This window comes from Protopterus annectens, chromosome 5.part1 (genome assembly GCF_019279795.1).
Source record: "Protopterus annectens isolate FY-2018-M chromosome 5.part1, PAN1.0, whole genome shotgun sequence".
Classification (NCBI taxonomy): domain Eukaryota; kingdom Metazoa; phylum Chordata; order Ceratodontiformes; family Protopteridae; genus Protopterus; species Protopterus annectens.
The window spans coordinates 517127063-517147699 of NC_056736.1; the positions used below are offsets into that span (position 1 = coordinate 517127063).

At 43.8% G+C, this 20637-nt stretch overlaps 1 protein-coding gene across 3 annotated transcripts in view; it reads left to right on the forward strand.

Moving 5' to 3' along the window:
* HLCS (holocarboxylase synthetase) overlaps positions 1-20637 on the forward strand; it is a 1599326-nt gene that overhangs the window by 1452637 nt on the left and 126052 nt on the right. For all 3 annotated transcript variants that reach the window (XM_044073133.1, XM_044073132.1, XM_044073134.1), the window contains exon 9: positions 18430-18643. In XM_044073133.1, coding sequence (XP_043929068.1) covers positions 18430-18643 — 214 coding nt within the window. The remainder of the gene's footprint in view (positions 1-18429; positions 18644-20637) is intronic.

The following is a 20637-nucleotide window of genomic DNA, read 5'->3' on the forward strand; positions in this document are numbered from 1 at the left end:
GGGAATTTCCTATCTCCCATCCAATCGTCAAGGTTCCTTTTGAAGAGCGCCAAGGAGGCGCTCTGCTTGACATGGATGGGCAGTCTATTCCAGAGTATGGGGAGTCTCTAGGTCAAGAACCTATCTCTCCAGCATGTTTTGTTCATTGTGATGACAATGTTTAGATCCCTGGAGCATGTGGCTCTGAGGGATTGGGATTTCTTTAAGTGGAGCATGTACAACAGCTCAGGGTTTGACATGGCCTTGTATGCTAAGAAGAGATCGACTCTGAGTAAACGATATGCCACAGAGTATAGCTGGAGTTATTTTAGATAGTCAGCATAGGGCATCTGCTTTAGGCCTGTGATTCTTTTAGTGAGGTATTTCTGTGGCCTTTCCAGCTATTGCAGATGTCTTGTGAGGTACATACCAAATGGGGCGTTGTACTCTATAATGGGTCTAATGAGGGATGAGTACAGTGGGACAATGACCTTCTTTTTTCTGGATGAAAACCCTTAGTGATGAGGTGTGCCACATTAGAAGAATTTCCTGACTGTTGTGGCGATGTGGTTATCGAAGGTGAGACCACTGTCCACCTGTGTCCCTAAGTCTCTCATCACACTTTCGGTGTTTAGTGTACTGCCACCTATGTGGTAATTCTTGAGTACATGTTTTTTCCCCAAAGGGGATAACTCTACATTTCTTGGCATTAAGCTTGAGTCCATGGCTCTGGCAGCAAGCATCTGTTTCTGTAAAGCTCTTTTGTAGAATATCCACATCATTTGAGAATTCAATAATGGCTCCCAGTTTGTAGTCATCTGCGAACTTTGTAAGCCAGAGACCCTTAGTGTTGGTCTGTACTTCATAAAAGTAGTGGCCAAACAAGAGTGGTCCCAGGACTGACCCCTGAGGTACTCCACTTATCACTTGTCTGGAGCTGGATTTGGAGTTGGCTACTTTTACAGTCTGGGTTCTGTCAGTAAGCCAGTTGGCAACCCAGCGAGTGATGTAGGGATGTCCTTCAAGAATGCAACTGCAGTCATAACATATGGGTTGTCCTGCCTCAGGCAGCCCTCGGTCGTCCGGATTCCAAAGTCTGGGTCCGACGTCGGCTGATGTCGCATTTCTCTCCGACGTCAGAGCGGCTGGAGTACATAAGCATCAGCCGACGCCATTTTCTTCAGTCTTTCTTGCCGCGCGGTGCCCGAAGCAGAAGCAGTTCGCAAGTGCCGGTCGGTCAGCTCCTGTATTCTTCGATTCCAAAGTCATCAAAAAAGCTAAGTACCCCGTTGGGGACCTTTTCTTGCCTCAGCCGATGTCAGAAATTACTGAAAAAGTTAACAATTGTCTTTCTTGTGGTAAACAAATACCTCATAAGGATTTCCACTCTTACTGTCTTCCTTGCCTTGGCCCAGACCACGACGTCTCGGCCTGTGTAGCCTGAGCTCGCTTCAACAAGTGCACTCTCAGGCGCCGGGCGGAGTTCGCTGAAGATTTTTTCGGCGAAAAATTTGCTTATACCATGCCGTCGGAGCTTCCGACATCGCAAACTCCCAAGAAACAAAAAGACCGGGACCGACATCCTTGGCCCGCGTCTACCACCGACTCCACGCCAAAACCTACCGCGAGTGCTCCGGTTCCCCCTGAGACTGTTTTTCCACCGCTCCGAACCGAAGACACCGCATTACCGACGACCCCAATTCCGGATATCACTCCGCCAGTTATTGATTTTCCTCCGGATACCGAAACCGAGGAAATGCCCGAGACCATTGCTGTAGATAAGGTCACTCCTGCACGTGGAGCTGCCAGGCCTCCTATGGCCATGTCTATTAAGGACTACACTAGGGCTAAGGTGGCCAGCAAGACCAAGCATCTTTCTGCTAAAGCCTTACCTCAGCCTACTCCAGAGACACAAATTATGACTATGGCTGCTGACTTAATTGCTATGATTAGAGGTTCACAGGCCCATCCTGAGAGAGGATCCCAGCCTCCTCCTGATAAAAGGCCCCGGGTTGAACCCTCTGACCCTATTCCTTCAGATGAAGATTCTGAGGACTCTGTCCACTCTGATGGCCAGGAAGAGCTCTTCCAGACCTATGAGGACTCGGATGCAGAGGATTCCATCCCCTCGGCCTCCCTCCTGAGGATATTTCTTTTGGGGAAGTTCTGCATACCATGAGGGAACATTTCAAGTGGCAAGGCCAGGAATATTCTGATTCCAGAAAGCGCCTTCGGACTTTCCTTAAAAAGCCCCAGCACAGGCCCTTAGCTATTCCTCCTGTGCTTGATGTTTTGGATGATTTATATTCTGACTCTAGTGTTACCCCTGACTCTCTCCCTCCTGCTCCAGCCAAGCCAGACAGGTATTACAGGGTCCCTGAAACACATTGCCATTTATTCAGGGCCCATACTGCTGATTTGGAAACTATCTCCCAGGGACCTAAAGGTGTTTCAGCTTCCACCTCTAAAAATCCTTTGCCCTCCAACAGGGAAGCTAGGTCATTAGAGAGATGGGGTAAAATGGTTTACACCTCCACTACTTTATCTATGAGAGCTTTGAGTTGCCTTTTTCATATGTTACAATATCAGGATTTCCTGTTAGAAGATTTTCAGAAAGCATTGGCCTCTCCTGATCCTTTAGACAGGAAGTCTTTGCAGGAAGCTGTACATAACTCTCAGCAAGTAAGCAATCACTTCCTGCAGTGTGGATATGATGCACTGGAAGCTTCATGTAGGGCAGCCATGACAGGGGCAGTCATTCGTAGACATGCATGGTTAAAAGATCAACCTCTACCAGATCATGTAAAGGCAAAGCTTCTGGATGCACCTTTGGAAAAGAACAAGCTTTTTGGTGCTAATGCTAAGGATGTGTTAAAGTCCATCGAGGAAAAAGCAAAATCAGTTCAGACGGTGAAAGATTTCCTCCAGGTTCAACCCCCCAGATTCAGTAGGAATTGGCCTTCAAAAAACTGGTCCTTTCCTAATCCTGAAAAGTTTCAAAGGGGTAAAAACAGACGTGGCCGAGGAAGAGGACAATACAGAGGTCCTTACAGGGGACGACAATGGCAGCCAGCAAACCAAAGAAGTGACACAGGGGTTTCACCTGCCCCACAACCACAATCTCAATGACTTTCCTCTACTTCCGCCAACCAGGGAACAAATAGAGGCTCCCTTGGGTGGGAAATTATCTCTGTTTGCAGACAACTGGCACAGACTGACAAAGGACAAATGGATTTTGGACATTATAGACCGAGGTTACAGGTTCCACTTTCATACCTTACCAAGAAAACAAGGCATGCCAAACCTACCACAAAACCAGAGGGCAGAGGCTATCAAGCAAATCTCTCTGCTGACTCGGATGAAAGCAATAGAAAGAGTTCCACAACAAGAACAAGGTCAGGGGTTTTACTCAAGACTGTTCCTTGTTCCAAGAAAAGAATCTCAATGGAGACCAATACTGGATTTGTCCGCATTAAACCTCTTTCTCATAGTACCAAAGTTCAAAATGCTGACTCTACAGCAACTCCTTCCCATGCTGGGCAAGGGGTCTTGGCTGATTACTCTGGACCTCAAGGAGGCATACTTGCATGTCCCTATCAGACACAGCTGCAGAAGATACCTCAGATTTCTTGCAGGGCCAGAGCATTATCAATTCTCAGCATTGCCATTTGGCTTATCTACTGCGCCCAGAGTATTCACAAAATGCCTGGCTTCAGTAATTGCTCATTGCAGGCTCCAGGGGATCCAAATTTACCCATACCTGGACGACTGCCTCATACAAGCGGACGACAAATTGATGTTGACAAAAAACTTGGACTATGCCATACGATTATTTCAAGCTCTGGGATACACAGTCAACTTCCAAAAGTCAAGACTTCAGCCATCCCAGCAAATAATCTTCTTAGGAGCCAAATTAGACACAGCCTCTCAAATGGCTTACCTAACAGAAGACAAGCAAGAGAAGTTAACTCACTATTTCAAAGGTTTGGCAAAACTTACCCAGATGACTGCAAGGAGATTCCTACAGGCCCTGGGTTACATGGCATCCTGCATTCTCCTGGTTCCATTAGCAAGACTACACATGAGAAAGCTTCAATGGTACCTAAAAAGCCTATGGTCTCAGCACAGCAACAACTTAGAGACAACCATACCGCTCATTCCATGCCTACAAAAGGAATTCCTATGGTGGGCCTCGGTAAGCCAGGCAAACACAGGTATGTCATTCAAAAAACCACAGATAACACAGACCATAACCACAGACGCCTCAGACCTTGGATGGGGGGGGCACACATGGAAGGCAGGTGTATACAAGGACAATGGTCTCCAAAGGAAACACATCGGCACATAAACCGAAAGGAAATGCTGGCAGTAATGCATGCCATGGAGGCCTTTCAACACCAACTTCGGCAAGGCCATTTACTGATACGGACAGACAAACACCACTGTGATGTGGTATATAAACAAGCAAGGGGGCACCCATTCTTACCCCCTTTGCAGACTGACAATGCATCTTTGGGAAAAATCACTGAGCCTAAACATTCAGTTACAATCCCAGTTTGTTCCAGGCAAAGACAATGTGCTGGCGGACAGCCTAAGCAGGAATTTCACAGATCCACACGAGTGGAGGTTACATCCGAAGATCTTCACACAGCTCACTTTGACATGGGGCAGGCCAGAAGTAGACCTATTTGAATCTCACCTCAACCATCATCTACAAAAATTCTGCTCAAGGACATACCATCCACAAGCTTGGAAAACAGATGCTCTCTCATTCAACTGGAACTCCCTAAAAATCTATGCATTCCCACCTCTGCCACTGATGACCTCAGTATTACTAAAGATCAAAGCAGAGAGACCCAAGGGGATCCTAATAGCTCCGGACTGGCCAAGACAACACTGGTATCCACTACTACACAGCATATGTCACACCAAGAAGTGGGCCCTTCCCCAATGGTCTCTACATTTGACTCAACACAACTTCAAAACAGTGCATCCAAACCTTCAGACACTGCAGCTAACAGCCTGGGAGATCCCATGAATAATCTCAACCTATCTCTCTCCAAGGAAGCTCAGCGGATACTAACAGAGGCTCGAAGACCATCCACCAGAAAGGTTTACTTAGCAAAATGGAAGAGATTCAGCATTTGGAATACCAGCAAGGGACATGATGCATCATTATTGAACATCCCACTCATCCTGGAATATTTGGCAGATATGCTAAAGAATGGACTCTCATATTCTTCCATAAAGATACATGCATCAGCTATTTCAGCTAGATATAACACTGATCCGCCTGTCTTTTCACATCCTTTGCTAAGGCAATTCCTCAGGGGAATCAAGAACATTAAACCACCAAGAAAGGCCCCAGTGCCAGCCTGGGACCTCAATTTTGTCCTAGAAAAACTGACTCTACCTCCATTTGAGCCAGCAGCTTCAGTTGACTTATAATTTCTCTCATGGAAGACAGCTTTCCTGTTGGCAATTACCTCAGCAAGAAGGGTTTTGGAACTACAGGCCCTAATGGCTATACCACCGTTCATAATTTTCCACAGAGACAGGGTTTCATTAAGGACCAACCCTACTTTTATGCCAAAGGTGGTATCTAGGGTTTCTTTAAATCAAGCTATTCATCTGCCTGCCTTCTTCCCCAATCCTGAGAATAAGGGGGAAAGACTGTTACATACCTTGGACATTCACAGACAACTTCGATACTACCTGGACAGAACCAAGATCAGTAGAAAGTCTGACCAACTTTTTGTGGCTTACGCCCCTGCAGTCCAAGGAAAAGCAATTTCAAAACAGACTATTTCAAAATGGATTGGACATTGCATCAGATTCTGTTATTCATTTCATGGAAAGACTGTTCCAGCCAATGTCAGACCACATTCCACCAGAGCTACAGCCACCTCTACAGCATTCTTAAGAGGGGTGCCTACTAAGGACATTCTAGAAGCTGCTACATGGAGCTCCGTGCATACATTCTCCAAACACTACAATCTCCCTCTATACTCCAGATCCAGAGCAGGCTTTGCTTCGGCAGTCCTGCAGGGTTTGATTGCCACACCATCTTTTTCCTAGAGCATTCCTCCTCCCCCAGCTAAGCTATGGTATTCTACCCATATGTTATGACTGCAGTTGCATTCTTGAAGGACATAGTACAGTTTTGTACTATAAATGTAGATGTCCGATAGATATGCAACTGCAGTTGGATTTTCCCTCCCTCCATACCCCTCTATGCCTAGGGTCCACTCCTATCCCTGTTTCTCTTATCTGGGGATATCTGTTATGGTGTATCTGTTTATTGCTCATTTACTTGTCTGGAATCCTGTTTTTGTCTTCCAATTTGATTTCAGCCTTCCTTGGATGGCACCTGGCATCTGGGGCAAGAAACACTGAAGAAAATGGCGTCGGCTGGTGCTTATGTACTCCAGCCGCTCTGACGTCGGAGAGAAATGCGACATCAGCCGACGTCGGACCCAGACTTTGGAATCCGGCCGACCGAGGGCTGCCTGAGGCATGACAACCCATATGTTATGACTGCAGTTGCATATCTATCGGACATCTACATTTATGGTAGGTACAAAACTGTACTATTTATGCCAAGCTTAGTAAGTTTATCTATGATTCCAGAGTGGGGGGTGGTGTCGAAGGCCTTGGCGAGGTCCAGATAGGACCGCCTTACCCTCGTCTACAGCTCTGGAGACTGATTCGAAGAAGTCAGTCAGGTTCAGGAGACAAGATCGGCCCTTCACAAACCCAAACTGTGTGGGTTCCAGTGTTTGAAGATTGCCAATGTCTTGATGTTTATAAGTTCCATGATAATGCGTTCCATGCCCTTGCAGATCAGGCTCGTCAGACTGATGAGATGGTAGTTCCCGGGATCCAAGCTGGATCACCCTTTGTGGAGTGGGATAACTGTAGCTGTGCGCCACTTAGTGGGCATGAAGCCTGAGGTGAGGCTATGATTAAACTTCCCACTTAGGTGAGGTGCCATTTCATTTTGTAGTTCATGTAGTACACAGCCCGGGATGTCATCTGGTCCCATGGATGCTGTATTCTTAGCTTTGGAGAGTGCAGTTTCTACCTGTGTGGCCCTGATTACTGGAATTTGTCCATCTTTTGGTATTGAGATAGGCCCTTTAGGGGGTGAGAGGGGGGGTGAAGTTGGTACTAAATCGATCTGCCAGGGTATTGGCAATATCCTTAGGATCAGTATATTTAATGCCATTCTGTTGTACCTCAGAGCAGATCTGAGCATTGCCATTTAGATTCTTGACATAACTATAGAATGCCTTGTGGTTGTCTTTGGAATATTTGGCAATTTTATTTTTTTAACTAGTTTTGGAGGATTGTATGAGGGATCTCAGCAGCTTTTACTGAGGCTGATAAGGGTTTTTTTTTGCATCCTGGGATTTTCCTCTTTTCTGCAACAGTTTCTTCCTTCTGTTGTATAGTTTGTTTGTGGCAGGGGACCACTAGATTGGCTTCCTTTTTTGGAGTAGACCGTCTTGGTTCTATTTGGGATGGCACAATTCATGCATAAGTGGATGTGCTTGTACAGTGCCTTAGTGTAGGACTCAGCAGTTGAACCTTCAGCTCCCGTCTGCATGGGTGCAATGAAGTTTGTCACTCCTGACTTGAGTAGCATGAAGTTGGCTTTGGAGAAGTTTTTTATGGAGGTTTCCTTACTGGGGGGTGGGGGTGGGATGTGGATGTCAAGGATGATTTCCTTATAGTCAGACCTGACCAATGAGGGGGTGACCACTGGTGTGGAGCATCTGTCTCCCATGTTGGTAATGACCAGGTCTAGGATATTAAAGCCCCTGGTGGGACAGTGGATTAGTTGACCCAGGGCATTGAAATTTATGAATTCCAAGAACCGTTGGGGAAAAGGTGTTGGTACCAGAGTAGTTTTCCCAGTTAATGGCAAGGTAGTTGAAATCACCTAGTATTAGGGTGTTTGGTTGTATCTTAATATTTTCCAGTGTGTTTAGAAAGGTGTAGTGAGAATCTTGGGGCATGGTGAGGGATCTGTAGCAAGCTACAGTTTGGATTGCAGTCTTACCTAGTGTTAGTTGCACCTGGAGAATTTTAGATGCATTGTGTGTTGGGCAAGTAGCCTGGAGGTGTGAATATCCTTAATGAATATGGACACTCCTCCACCTTTAGTGTTTCGGTCTTGGTTTGGTGGCCAAAAACTGTGGTAAGAGTTGTAGCCTGGTATTGCAGGGGTGCTCTCTGGAGTCTTGAACCAGGTCTCAGTTACTGCACAGATATCTATGTTCTCCATTTTTAGGAATGCCTCAAGAGAGTGCATTCAGAGGTTTAGACTTGTAGCATTGCCTTCAGATGTTGCATGCTTCTGTCTGTTACAGTGGTGGTTTTGTCCTTTGAACCTTGTCTAAAAAAGACACTATAGGGGTGGCAAGAGCTTTAGCCAGTAACCTGAATCCCAGGGATGACCGGTGCAGACCATCTCTGGCAAAGCATCGTGGTTTGTCGATCATGTCGTCCCAGGCAGACAGATACTGGATCCCCTTTGAATGACACCAGAAGCTTAGCCAATTGTTGAAGTCAGTCATTTTGTCCTTATACTGTGGTATAATTCTGGGCGAAGGCAGGATGCTACTCAGGGCTAGGGTCATACTTACCTGGGCCACATGATCTGAGAGCTCTTCCATGTCTCTCTTCATGTAGTCCAGGGAGGTACATCCTGGCACCCGACAGGCAGCTTACTGTAATTTTCTCCTTGCTCAGCCTGGTGAGTGGAACATCAGTGTGCCTGACTATAGAGTCACTGACAAACTTGTAAAAAAATAACTGCAACAAATGCTGAAAAACAACCACAGGTGGCAAGATAAATCGAAGGAACAAAATATAATCCACTGAGAAGTTTTAATTCCTAAAAAACAAGTTGTGTAAGCGCTTTTGTTGCTTCTATGAGCAAGACTTCATCAGACAAACAGAACTAATGTAAAATGCAGCTATTTAAAGTGTAGCTGTTTGAAATGTCACTTGCTAAACATCAATTAGCTTCTAAAAGCAAAAGTACAGATATTTAAAAACATTTTAATATAAATACAAATACTAAATAAATAAGCTTGAATAAATAAGCAAGCATGAATAAAACTGACCAAGAATAAGCATGCACACTGAGGATGACCCGTTTTTAAGAAAATTATATAAAAAACTTTGTTTAAAAACTGTACTAAATAATTAATTTGCAAAATGAGCAATTCATTTAAAAGAACTAATCACTAGTAAAATCATATATCCCCTATTACCCAGCCTGATAGTTAACTAATATAATACAAAAAATAAAAAAAATACAGAGAATGTAAGTATTTCTACTAAGGTTCAGTGATGTAAACAAACAAATAATGTACAGAAGAAATGTTCAATTACCTCCGCAGACGCTTCAGTTTTAAAACACAAGACAAAGAACATAAATCATTTAGCCCTGGTACATTATAGGCTTTCAGTTTTATTTGCCATAATAATTCACACAGTTCTAGCTTAAGGGTGAGGGGTCTCCCCCTGGAGTCTTGTTCAATTTGATCAATCACCCTAAACGTAAAACTGTGCAGGGGGTGTTCATGCACATGCTTAGCCAGTGCATTCTCCAATTTTAACTTCCTGATGCTGTAAATATGTTCATAGACCCTGTCCTTGAATCTACGATCAGTCTTACCAATGTAGAAACAAGGGCAGAGGTTACAGGTTGCTAAATAGTCCACTCCCTTGGTGGTACAATTAAATCTTTTATTTATGTAATATTTTCTCCCACTAATGGAGAAGGTATTACCCACCTCCATAAATCTACACTGGGGGCAACTCTCGCATTTATACATGCCTGGGGTTCTGGCAACTGGAATCCTACCCCTCTCCAACAAACTTTTAAGGTTCTGCCCTCTTCTATAGACAATTCTGGGTCTGGGTTCGAGGGTAGAAGTCAAATTTGTATCAGAACTAAGTAAAGTCCAGTTTTTATGTAAAATTTGTCATACTAACTTAGCATCGATACTGAATGATGATAAAAGTCACCTTGAGTGGGTTTGCTTTATATGACTGGCTCTGCTCAACTAAAGATGTCAAAGTGTTGGAGGCTGCATGCCTAGTTGAAAGTATTGGACTAAATACTCCATTATTTCTCTTGTATTGGACCTTAAATATCATCTCTTCTAAAAGTTGACTAGGGTACCCCCGTTTCAGAAATATTCCCCTCAAAGTTGACATTCCACAAAAAAATTCATTGTCATCAGAAACCATGCTGGCCGCCCTCACCAACTAGCCCTTAACAACAGATTTCTTTTGTTAAGGGTGACTACTGGAAGAAAGGAATTGGAGTAGGTCAATTTTCCGTGAATCTTAGCTTTTAACACTTTGTTCCCTCTGTCTTTATATAAATCTACATCCAAATATGCTATGTTCTCTGTACTTGAACTATATGTAAAGGACAAAAAATTTTGTAGAGGCATTTAAATCAATAAACTTGGGAATATCTTCGATAGTGCCATCAAACATAATGAACACATCGTCCAAATATCTGGTATAGTAGCAGATTTTGGCACTAAACTCTCTGTTGTTAAAGACGAAGTGTTGCTCCCAATGGGCCATAATGAGGTTGGTAAAGCTCGCACCACATGGAGAGCCCATTGCAACACCTGTCTTTTGTAAACAATATCCCCCTTCAAACATGAAATAATTGTCAAAATTAAATCCAAAAATTCCTGTACTAGCTCAATTTCTCTTACTGAATTGCCCTTATCAGTCATGAAATTGGAAACCCATTCAATTCCTGTATCCACGGGTATGAAAGTATAAAGGTCCTTCACGTCAATGGTCAGGGAAACAATGTGATCTCTGTATTCGAGGCCATTGACATTACTTAGAAAGGACCAAGAGTCTTTGCAAATATGCTCCATGCGTTCAACCAATTTCTTCAAAACTAATTGATGTTTAGCATGTGACATTTCAAACAGCTACACTTTAAATAGCTGCATTTTACAGTAGTTCTGTTTGTCTGATGAAGTCTTGCTCATAGAAGCAAGACAAAAGCGCTTACACAACTTGTTTTTTAGGAATTAAAACTTGTCTCAGTGGATTATAACTTGCCTCAGTGGATTATATTATGTTCCTTGGATTTGTCTTGCCACCTGTGGTTGACTATAGAGTCACATATGACTAAAGTGTTGGGTTTGGGATCTTGCCTTAGGGGCTGTTGTTGGGTGGCACGCTGGTGTTGTGAGTGGTGTGTCACTTTGGTTGTGACTGGTGTTTGTTTGCGTTTCAGCTTCGGAGGTCCTTGTTGCTTGGGCAGGTTAATGTTAAGGGCCTCCGCATATGTGAGTTTGGTTTTGCTGTGTGTGGGTGTCAATGGTGTGGGTTTTGAAGGGCTATGTGTTGCTTGAGGTGTAGTGCAAGTGTTAACCTTCTTTTGACAGTTTTGGCTGGAGAGAGCTTTGCTTCCAGTTTGGCTATGTAAGGGCATCTCTCACAGGTTGTAGTGTTGGGTGGTTGGAGAAGAGGGTTGTCTGTGTACATGAGGCAGTTGCTGCATTGCCCCAGTATGCCCACATTCACCACGTGGACAGGAGAAATCACCAGAAGCTGACCCTTGGACATACCTGTTTAGGTGCTTTTTTTGTAAAGTGCAAGAGCTGTTTTCCCTTACCTTTGCAAGGTACTTTGCAATTATAGGCTGTTTAGTGCCTACGATTAATTTCTCCTTATTAACAAGGAGAGTTGAGTGCTTGTATCAGTTTAAGGCTTCATAGTGCTGTCCAGCAGATTCTAGAGCAAGTGCTAGTCACAGAGGTTCAGATTTTAGTACTACTACTGAGAAGCCAGCTAGTTCTAAAGGAAAATTTGAAGAGCAGACTTTCTGGCACCTGGAATAGTTTAACCGTAGTCCCGCGGTGCTGCACGATGTGAAAAATGTACAAACACATGCGTTTTTAACCCAAAAAGTTGAAAAGGATAGAAATCAGCCCAAAATGGCTAATAAAATAATTTCAGACCTGGAAACCACTCCTCTGATGTTAAATTGGAAATACAATGCTCACCACTTCCACTGGTAAGCAGTAGGACCTCCCTCTACCACAGCAAGGTTTGGATAGCTCTGAACACAGAAAATAAAGTCCTGAAACCAGCAAAGCCTGGGATCTGGACTATACTAGGTAGGAAAGGTGGGGAACAAGCAAACAAGATAGTATTTTTGGGAGAGGAGTGGTTAAAACAGGCTAAACAATGCAATAATACTACAGTAAACAAACACAGAAAAGGCTAACACACTTGAGTGTATAGCCCTAAACAGTAAATAGGTTCATAGGTTCATACTAGGCTATCTGCCCTAGGGCATTTATAAGCCTAGCCAGAGTGTGTTTGGCTTTCGCCACCCATTTTAAATTAATTTTGCTATGCCTTTTTTGAGGTTAGTATACTGTGCCTCTGTCTAACAGTGACACAGAAGTGATAGCCGGGGTAAACCTACGATCTCCCATCCACTCATCAAGATTCCTCTTGAAGAGAGTCAATGTGGGACTCTGCCTAACCTGGACTGGGATTTTATTCCAGAGTGAAGGGAGCCTCTGGGTTATGAATCTGTCCCTCCAGCATGTCCTATTTATTTCAGTGCTGAGGCTCAAGTCTCTCGAGCGCGTAGCTCGATGGGATTTGGATTTTCTGAGGTGCAGCATGTCCATTAATTCCGGGTTGGACATGGCTTTATACGTCAGGCACAGATCGCCTCTGAGCAGGCGGTATGCCACTGAGTAGAGCTGGAGTTTCTTTAACTGGGCAGCATATGGCATCTGTTTTAGCCCTTTGATCCTCTTGGTGAGGTACTTTTGGGGTCTTTCCAGTTGCTGCAGGTGTCTGGTAAGGTATATCCCAAAAGGGGCATTGTACTCAATTATGGGCCTGATGAGGGATGAGTAAAGAGGTACGATGACCTCCTCTGATCTAGATGTAAATCCCTTCATGATTAGGTGGGCTATATAAAATGTTTTTCTAACCACTTTGGCCACGTGGTTGTCAAATGAGAGATTGCTATCAACTTGGGTCCCCAGGTCCCTAATGACTTCTTCTGTACTTAATGGATTACCACCTATGTGGTAATTTGTGGGCACTTTGTTTTTGCCAAAGGGGATGACTATACACTTTTTGGCGTTTAGCTTGAGGCCATGGCTCTGGCACCAGTTGTCTGTTTCTATGAGGCCCTTTTGGAGGATGCTTGTGTCGGCTGGAGAGTTGATTATGGCGCCCAGTTTGCAGTCATCTGCGAACTTGGTCAGCCACAGTCCTTCCGTGTTGGCCTGTACCACCGAGAAATATATACCGAACAAGAGAGGTCCCAGGACTGAGCCTTGTGGGACGCCACTTGTAACTGGTTTGGAGTCTGACATGGCTCCAGCAATTCTAACCATGTGGGTTCTGTCCTTGAGCCAGTTTGCAACCCATCTAGTGACATAGGGGTTTATATTTAAGCTGGTGAGCTTATCTATAATGCCCGAGTGGGGTATTGTATCGAAGGCTTTTGCGAGGTCCAAGTAGGCTGTGTGGACCACCTTCCCCTCGTCAATGGCCTTGGTGACTGTTTCAAAGAAATCGACCAGGTTTAAGAGGTAGGATCTGCCCTTAACAAAGCCAAACTGGGTAGGATCCAGTGTCTGTAGGTCCCCAATATCTTTATTTATGAGGTCCATGATGATCCTTTCCATAGCTTTGCAGACCAAGCTAGTCAGGCTTATGGGGCGATAGTTTCCAGGATCCGTTGAGGCACCACCTTTGTGGAGAGGGACCACTGTTGCTGTACGCCACTCTTTGGGTACATATCCTGTAGTAAGGCTAAGATTGAACAGTAGTTTTATGTTTGGGTTTAGCTCTTCTTGGAGTTCATGTAGGGCGCAGCCCGGGACACCATCTGGTCCCATTGATGCTGTGTTTTTGCTTTGGAGAGGGCGGCTCTTACCTGAGCATCTGAGATGTCAGGGGGGCAGCACTCTGTTGGGATAGATATTTGTCCTTTTGGTGGGGAGAGGGGGGAGAAGTTTGCACTGAACCTGTCAGCTAGGATGTTGGCAATGTCTGTGGGCTCGGTGTATTTTTTGTCATTTTGGACTAATTCTGAGCATATCTGGGAATTCCCACCCAGGTTCCTAACATAACTAAAGAAAGCCTTGTGATTATCCTTAGTGTCCTGTGCAATTTTTCTCTCGAAGCTGGCCTTAGGCGATTTTATGAGTGCCCGTAGTTTTTTGCTAATACTGATCAGAGATGCCTTCCCTTTTTGAGATTTTGCTCTATCATGTAGTAGCTTCCTCCTTCTATTGTATAGTTTGTTTATGGCTGGGGTCCACCAGACAGGACGTCTGCCTTTGGAGGATTGGGTCTTGGTTTTATTTGGGATTGCATGATCCATGCATTCCTGAAGGTGTTCATAGAATGCGTTTATAAAGGATTCTGCGGTCTGGGCCGTATTTTCCACAGGCCCGGGGGCTTTGAAGGATTTCGCTTCGGTTTTGAGGCGTGTGAAATTTGCTTTAGAGAAGTTTTTCACTGTGGTTTTCTGGGCAGGGGGTGGGGTCGGGATGTGAATATCCAGTGAGATTAGTTTATGGTCTGATCTTACCAGTGAGGGATACACTTCTGATCTTACCAGTGAGGGATACACTTCTTGTCTGGAGCATAGAGTCCCCATGTTGGTGATGATCAGGTCCAGTATGTTTTCCCCTCTTGTGGGAGTGGTAACAAGTTGTTCCATAGCATTTGAGTTTATAAATTCTAGGAACCTTTGGGCTAGGGTGTTGGAGCTAGAGTAATGCTCCCAGTCTATGTTTGGGTAGTTGAAGTCGCCCAATATAATGGTGTTTGCAGAGACCTTCATATTTTCCAGTGTTCTCAGGAAGGCCGAGTGGGGTTCCTGGGTTTGGGAGGGTGGTCTGTAGCAGGCTATAAACTGGAAGGCAGTTTTACCCACTGTTAGTTGCACATGGATAGTCTCTGATGCTTCGTGCTTTGCCACCAACCTGGAGGTGTGGGTATCTTTGATGAATATCGATACTCCCTCTCCTTTTGTGGTTCGGTCCAAGTTTTGGGGCCGAAAAGCATGGTATGAGGTATAACCTGGTATTGCTGGGGTGCTCTCGGGAGCCTTGAACCAGGTTTCTGTTACTGCACAGATATCGATGTTCTCCATGCTAAGGAGAGTTTCAGTCGTGCATCTTGAGGTTTAGACTTCTGGCGTTGAGTAGCATTACTCTTAGTTTCTTATCCCTTGTGATACCTATGGAGGTGGGTTTGTCTTTTGAGCCTTGCCTAAAAAAGGCACTATGGGGGTAGCAAGAGCCTTTGCCAATATCCGAAAGCCCAGGGGTGACAGGTGCAAGCCGTCCCTAGCGAAGCATCATGGCTTGTCGAGCATGTCATCCCAGGCTGACAGGCATTGGATCCCCTTTGAATGACACCAACACTTAAGCCAATTGTTGAAATTGATCATCTTGTCTTCATATTGTGGCATCATTCTTGGTGAGGGTAAGATGCTACTCAAGGTCAGGGTCATACCGGCCTGGGCTACATGCTCAGAGAGCTCCTCTGTCTCTTTTCATGTAGCCCAGGGAGGTACGTCTCGGGTCATTCACACCAGCATGGACAATGACTGAGTCATATTTGTACTTGCCTTGGAGTGACCTGAGTGCTTGTGTTATGTGGCGGATCCTAGCGCCCGACAGGCAGCTCACCGTGACTTTCTCCTTGTTCAGCCTGGTGAGCGGGACGTCAGTGTGCCTGACGATAGAGTCACCTATTACAAGTGTATCAGGTGTGTTGTTTAGCCTTAAGGGCTGTGACTGTTCGGCACACTGGCTTTGTGAGCTATGTGTTGCACGTGTTTTGTTTTGGGGTAGCGGTTGCTTGGGTGTCTGCTTTGGAGGTCTCTGCTTCTTAGGCAGATTTAATGCAATTAAAACTCTACAAAATTAGCAATTTAAAACGTTTTGAATGAAGCAAGGCAAGTGCACAACTGAAAAACGATTTAATAATAATACAGTGGAATAAGTAGTTAGTCTACATATACAGAAAAGTCTATATATACAGAAAAGCAGCTAAAACACACTAAAACAATTCAGATGCAGTGCAACATAGAGAACTTGAGTTGTAGCAGTGCAACATAGAGAACTTGAGTTGTAGCAATATTAAGGCAAATACCGTTTTAATAAATGCACTAAAATATACTCTATATTTACAAAATGTTTGAGAAGCACAGTCAGAACACAAGGAGATTCAGGCAATTTTTATTTTTTGTAAGAAAGGAGAAAGATGTGGAAGGCATTATAGCTATGCATTGCCAGGGTGCTTTTGGCTGCTTTAAACCATGTCTCAGTTACCACACAGATGTCCGTGTTCTCCAGGGTGAAGGAGGGCTTGTAGGGAGTGGAGTTTCTTATTCAGATATCTAGCATTTATCAGTAGTACCTTCAATTTTGATTTGAATAGGTTTGGCTATGTAGGTAGGTTTAGTAGGTTGACATTGACTAAAAATGGCACTATGGGAGTAGATAAAGATAGAAAACCTGGGGGGGGGGGGTGTAGGCAATCTCTGTCAAAGCAGCGCTACCTGTCTACCATGTCTCCCCAAGCCAACAGATATTGCACCCCCTTAGAATGCGACCAGTGAATAAGCCGGTTGTTAAAGATAATCATTTTCTGCTGGTATTGTTACATCATTCTTGGTGAGGGCAAATGCTGCTCAGTGCTAGACTCATAGCTGTCTGAGGTATACAGTCTGAGAGCTCTGTTACTCTCTTTATACAGTATGGGGTGGTATATCTCGGATCATTTATGCCAACATGTACTATGACTGTGTCATACTGCTACCTGTTGTGTAAGGACCTTAGTGTGTGGGTGACCTGGTGATTCCTGGTGCCTGACAAAGCAGCTGTCACTCTTTCCTTGCACAGCCTGGTGAAGGGGGTACAACTGTGTGTGTGACTGTGAAGTCACCTAGGATTAGTGTAGTTGATGGAGGGGTCGCCGACCCAGGGAGCTTTGTCTCTGCAGCTTGATGATTCATGTGCTTGTGTTGGAGCATTTTGTTATTTCTCTTTATTGTGAGGTGATGTTGAGGAGGTATATTGCCCATGTGGCCTTTAGGAGACCTTAGTCTTTGTGGTTTTGGTAGGTTTGAACTTAATACCTCAGCATAATATTTAGTATGAGTATTATGTGTGTGAGTCTGGGAGTGATGTATGAACTGGATTATTTCTGGCAATCTTATTTTTAGTACTAGATGTCTCTCACATACTGTTATGTTTTAACAGCAGGTGGTCATCAGTTAGAAGAGGCAATTCATTTATTGCCTCAATAATACTCATCTCAATCAAGTTGGCTACAAGAATTGTGGGGAAGTGCAGTTTACTGGCTGTGTTACGAACATATCCATGATATTATTTATTTCATGTAAAGTGATTGTAAATGCAGATGTAGTTTAACTTTCCAGTTCATAAGAATCTGATCACACTGTTTGTCTTGCCTCACTGACTGACCCATAGACAAATGTCAAATAATTGATTTACATAATTTTTGTTGGAATTTTTGTCATTACCTGCTGACTGACATACCCAACAGTTTGTTGTTACAGAACATTTGTATTTTAGTTTTAATTTTGATATCCGGCTACAAGATCTTTAAAGAATTTCCACTTTGTCCTTAAGGGCATGCATAGTGGTAGGTCCAAGAACTTCACTGACTAGTTTACTCTGCATCTTTTTTCTTTATGTAGTTTTTACCCTGGGTCTGTCAACCATCAAACTTTCCCTCCGGTCAGACACAGCCATTCATTCCCTTCCCTGGGGCATCAGTGAGACTCAGGATGAGATTACTCTATGGCCAACATTCAGGCAGCCATGAGGGAACTGTTCAGCCTTCACCAGCGTCCCAGCAATGAAGTCACTTATGATATCCTAACCCCATCCTGTAGGTGGAGGAGTGTCAATCACTATCACTGCAGAGGCACACAATGCCCTCCCACATGGATGCATGTTCCTGCACACTCAGTACGAAGGCTAGCATTGTTGGCTTGTTGAGCCTAACACCCACCCCCAAACTACACATTTGCATGACTGTCTCTCCTCTGAGAGGATCCCCTGCAGTAAGTAACTGTAACTGCAACCCCCCCCATGGGCATGCCCATTCTCCCCTGCCAGTTCTGTCAAACACCCAAGCAGTTAATCAAAGTTCTGTTGCCTGGACCATAATCAGGAATTTATTCCTATATGAAACTAATGCAGGTAGCTTATTCTCCAATTTAACTGTTACCAATAGGCAATGTGAGTTAGTGAAAGTTATGCATAGCCTGATTGTTTGAAAATCATGTAGCAAATTTAGCAGATCCTTAGATGTACTGGAAGTCTGCAAGTAAACTCTGTAAGATTTAAATTTTTTTTCCGTCAGGTTGTGGGTTTAATGTGGCCAACAGCAATCCTACTATTTGCATCAATGACGTAATCATGCAGTATAACAAGTACAACAGAACGCATCTGAAACCACTGAGCACAGACCAACTGATTGCCAGGACAGTGACAGTCTTAGAGGAACTTATGAATACATTTCAGGACAAAGGAGCAAATGGCGTTCTCCCTGTTTACTACAAGCGATGGGTGCACAGGTAAGGGAACAGGTGCTATGCCACCTATATTTGCATGCGGTTGCTATATCTCTCCAGCCCATTACATCATTGTGTAAAGAGGAATAATAGGACATAACAGTCACTAATCATTTATTTCGCCTAGAGAAACTGCTCCTCGGTGGCTTTTCTAGTCAGTAGTCTCTGTACATGTACAGAGTTTCTTATCTAGAAAAAAATCTTATTTTTTGTTTGTTTCAGTTTTATTAAATAACAAGTAGCAATGTAGGAAAATCATATTTACATGAAAGCATTGCTGCCTTGTTGAAGTGGAGTGTATTGGAAACATATAATTAAGGAGGCTTATTAGCGCTGTGTGTAGGATGTCCATTATTTGTCAGTACAACTCAAGGCTGTTATTTCACTAAAAAAAAATTTACACTCTGCTTGAAAAACTGTCAGTTGATACAAGAACTTTAAGGCTGAGTTTGGGTTTCACAGCCATAATATGCCTACTATGTGACTCTGACAAAGTCATTTTAACTAGACAGTGTTCCCAGCCTGAGTCTGAAGAAGGTCCATGTAGATCAGTGTTCTGCCTTGTTAACAAAGTAGGCAGAGTTTCTGTATGGGTCCCCATGTGGCACATAGACTGTAGAATTAATACACGTTGCACACAGTATTAAACAATATTTGATATTATAATTCTTTTGCAAAGTTATGGGGGAATGCCAGATATTTAAAATATATATATTCAGCTGTACATATTTTATATACTTTCATGTAGGTTATTGAACAATATGGGCCTGTTTTGTGGTGAGATGGAGCAAGAAAAGAGGAACAGGCTCTGGGGTGGTAATATCTGGTCACCTAAATATGAGCAAGAAATGTGAGCACAGAGGGCAGATAAAATCTTCTGATGTATTGAAAGAAGCATCACCAGTAATAAGTGGTTAGCTAATTTTCTAGAAAGTAAGGCCATATTAAGAGCACTGTGTGCTTACTCTGGTCTTAGGCAAAGTGGAGCACCAGGTGAAAGGTTCATTGGCACCCACTGTGAGGTTCCCTATGGCACTGTCCCCATTTTCTGGTGCCCACAGTTGTACTCCCTCTGTACTGCCTAGGGCAGTTCCACTTCCCAGTGCTCTTCCTCCAAGTAACTTTCTTTGCACCTTGCATTTCACCTGCAGTCCTGCAATCACAGCTTGGTTTACTGTTCCACACAGCCACCCCTCTTTCTTGAAAACTAGCTGCACTGTCCCAAGTGCCCAGTTCCTGCAAGGTATTTCCCTAATCAGAATTCTAGGACACTAGTTCCAGGACTGTCACAGTGAGCATTACTCAGAAACCAGAAACCTCCTTGAGCCTCCACTAGATATAAGGAAATAACTTTTGACCTGTCCATACAGAAGAGGCATATATGGTGTACAGAAGTAGACTGACCCCTACTCCCAAATACACAATATGAAGGGGTAGCTTAAATCCTAGTTTTACTACCATAAAACTGAATTAATTCAGTTAAGCAGGAATAAATCCTAAGTATTTAATGTTCAAAAAGGCTTTTCTACATTTATCTCCACAGATCTGCAAAAATAAATGCTTTACATGGCTCCATATAGAAATACTGAGCAATGAAATGCCAAAAAAGACCAAAAACACATGAGGGCATCAAATGTCGAACATTGCTTTTCTCCTTTAAAGTAGTGATGTTATGTTGTCCCATCTCGTCTTTGTTCTTGCTGGTTGGGTTGATCGGCTCCGACTCTGCCAGTTTACTGTAGCTCGAGAGTTTTTACTGGCTGGAGGCTAACCCCTATCCCAACATGCCTAGCGGTAGCTACCCAGATCTGATTTGCTGCTTACAGCATCGAGATTGCGACTACTGGCTCAGGCTAAGCACTTAGTGCTTTTTTCACTTATATTGTTATCCTTTTCAAGGTTTTGTTGTTTAATTAACATCGTTGGAGCGTATATCATCTCCTGTTAGTCTAACGACCTTTTTTTACTTGTTGTGGGTATTTTTGGCCGTCGTTTTC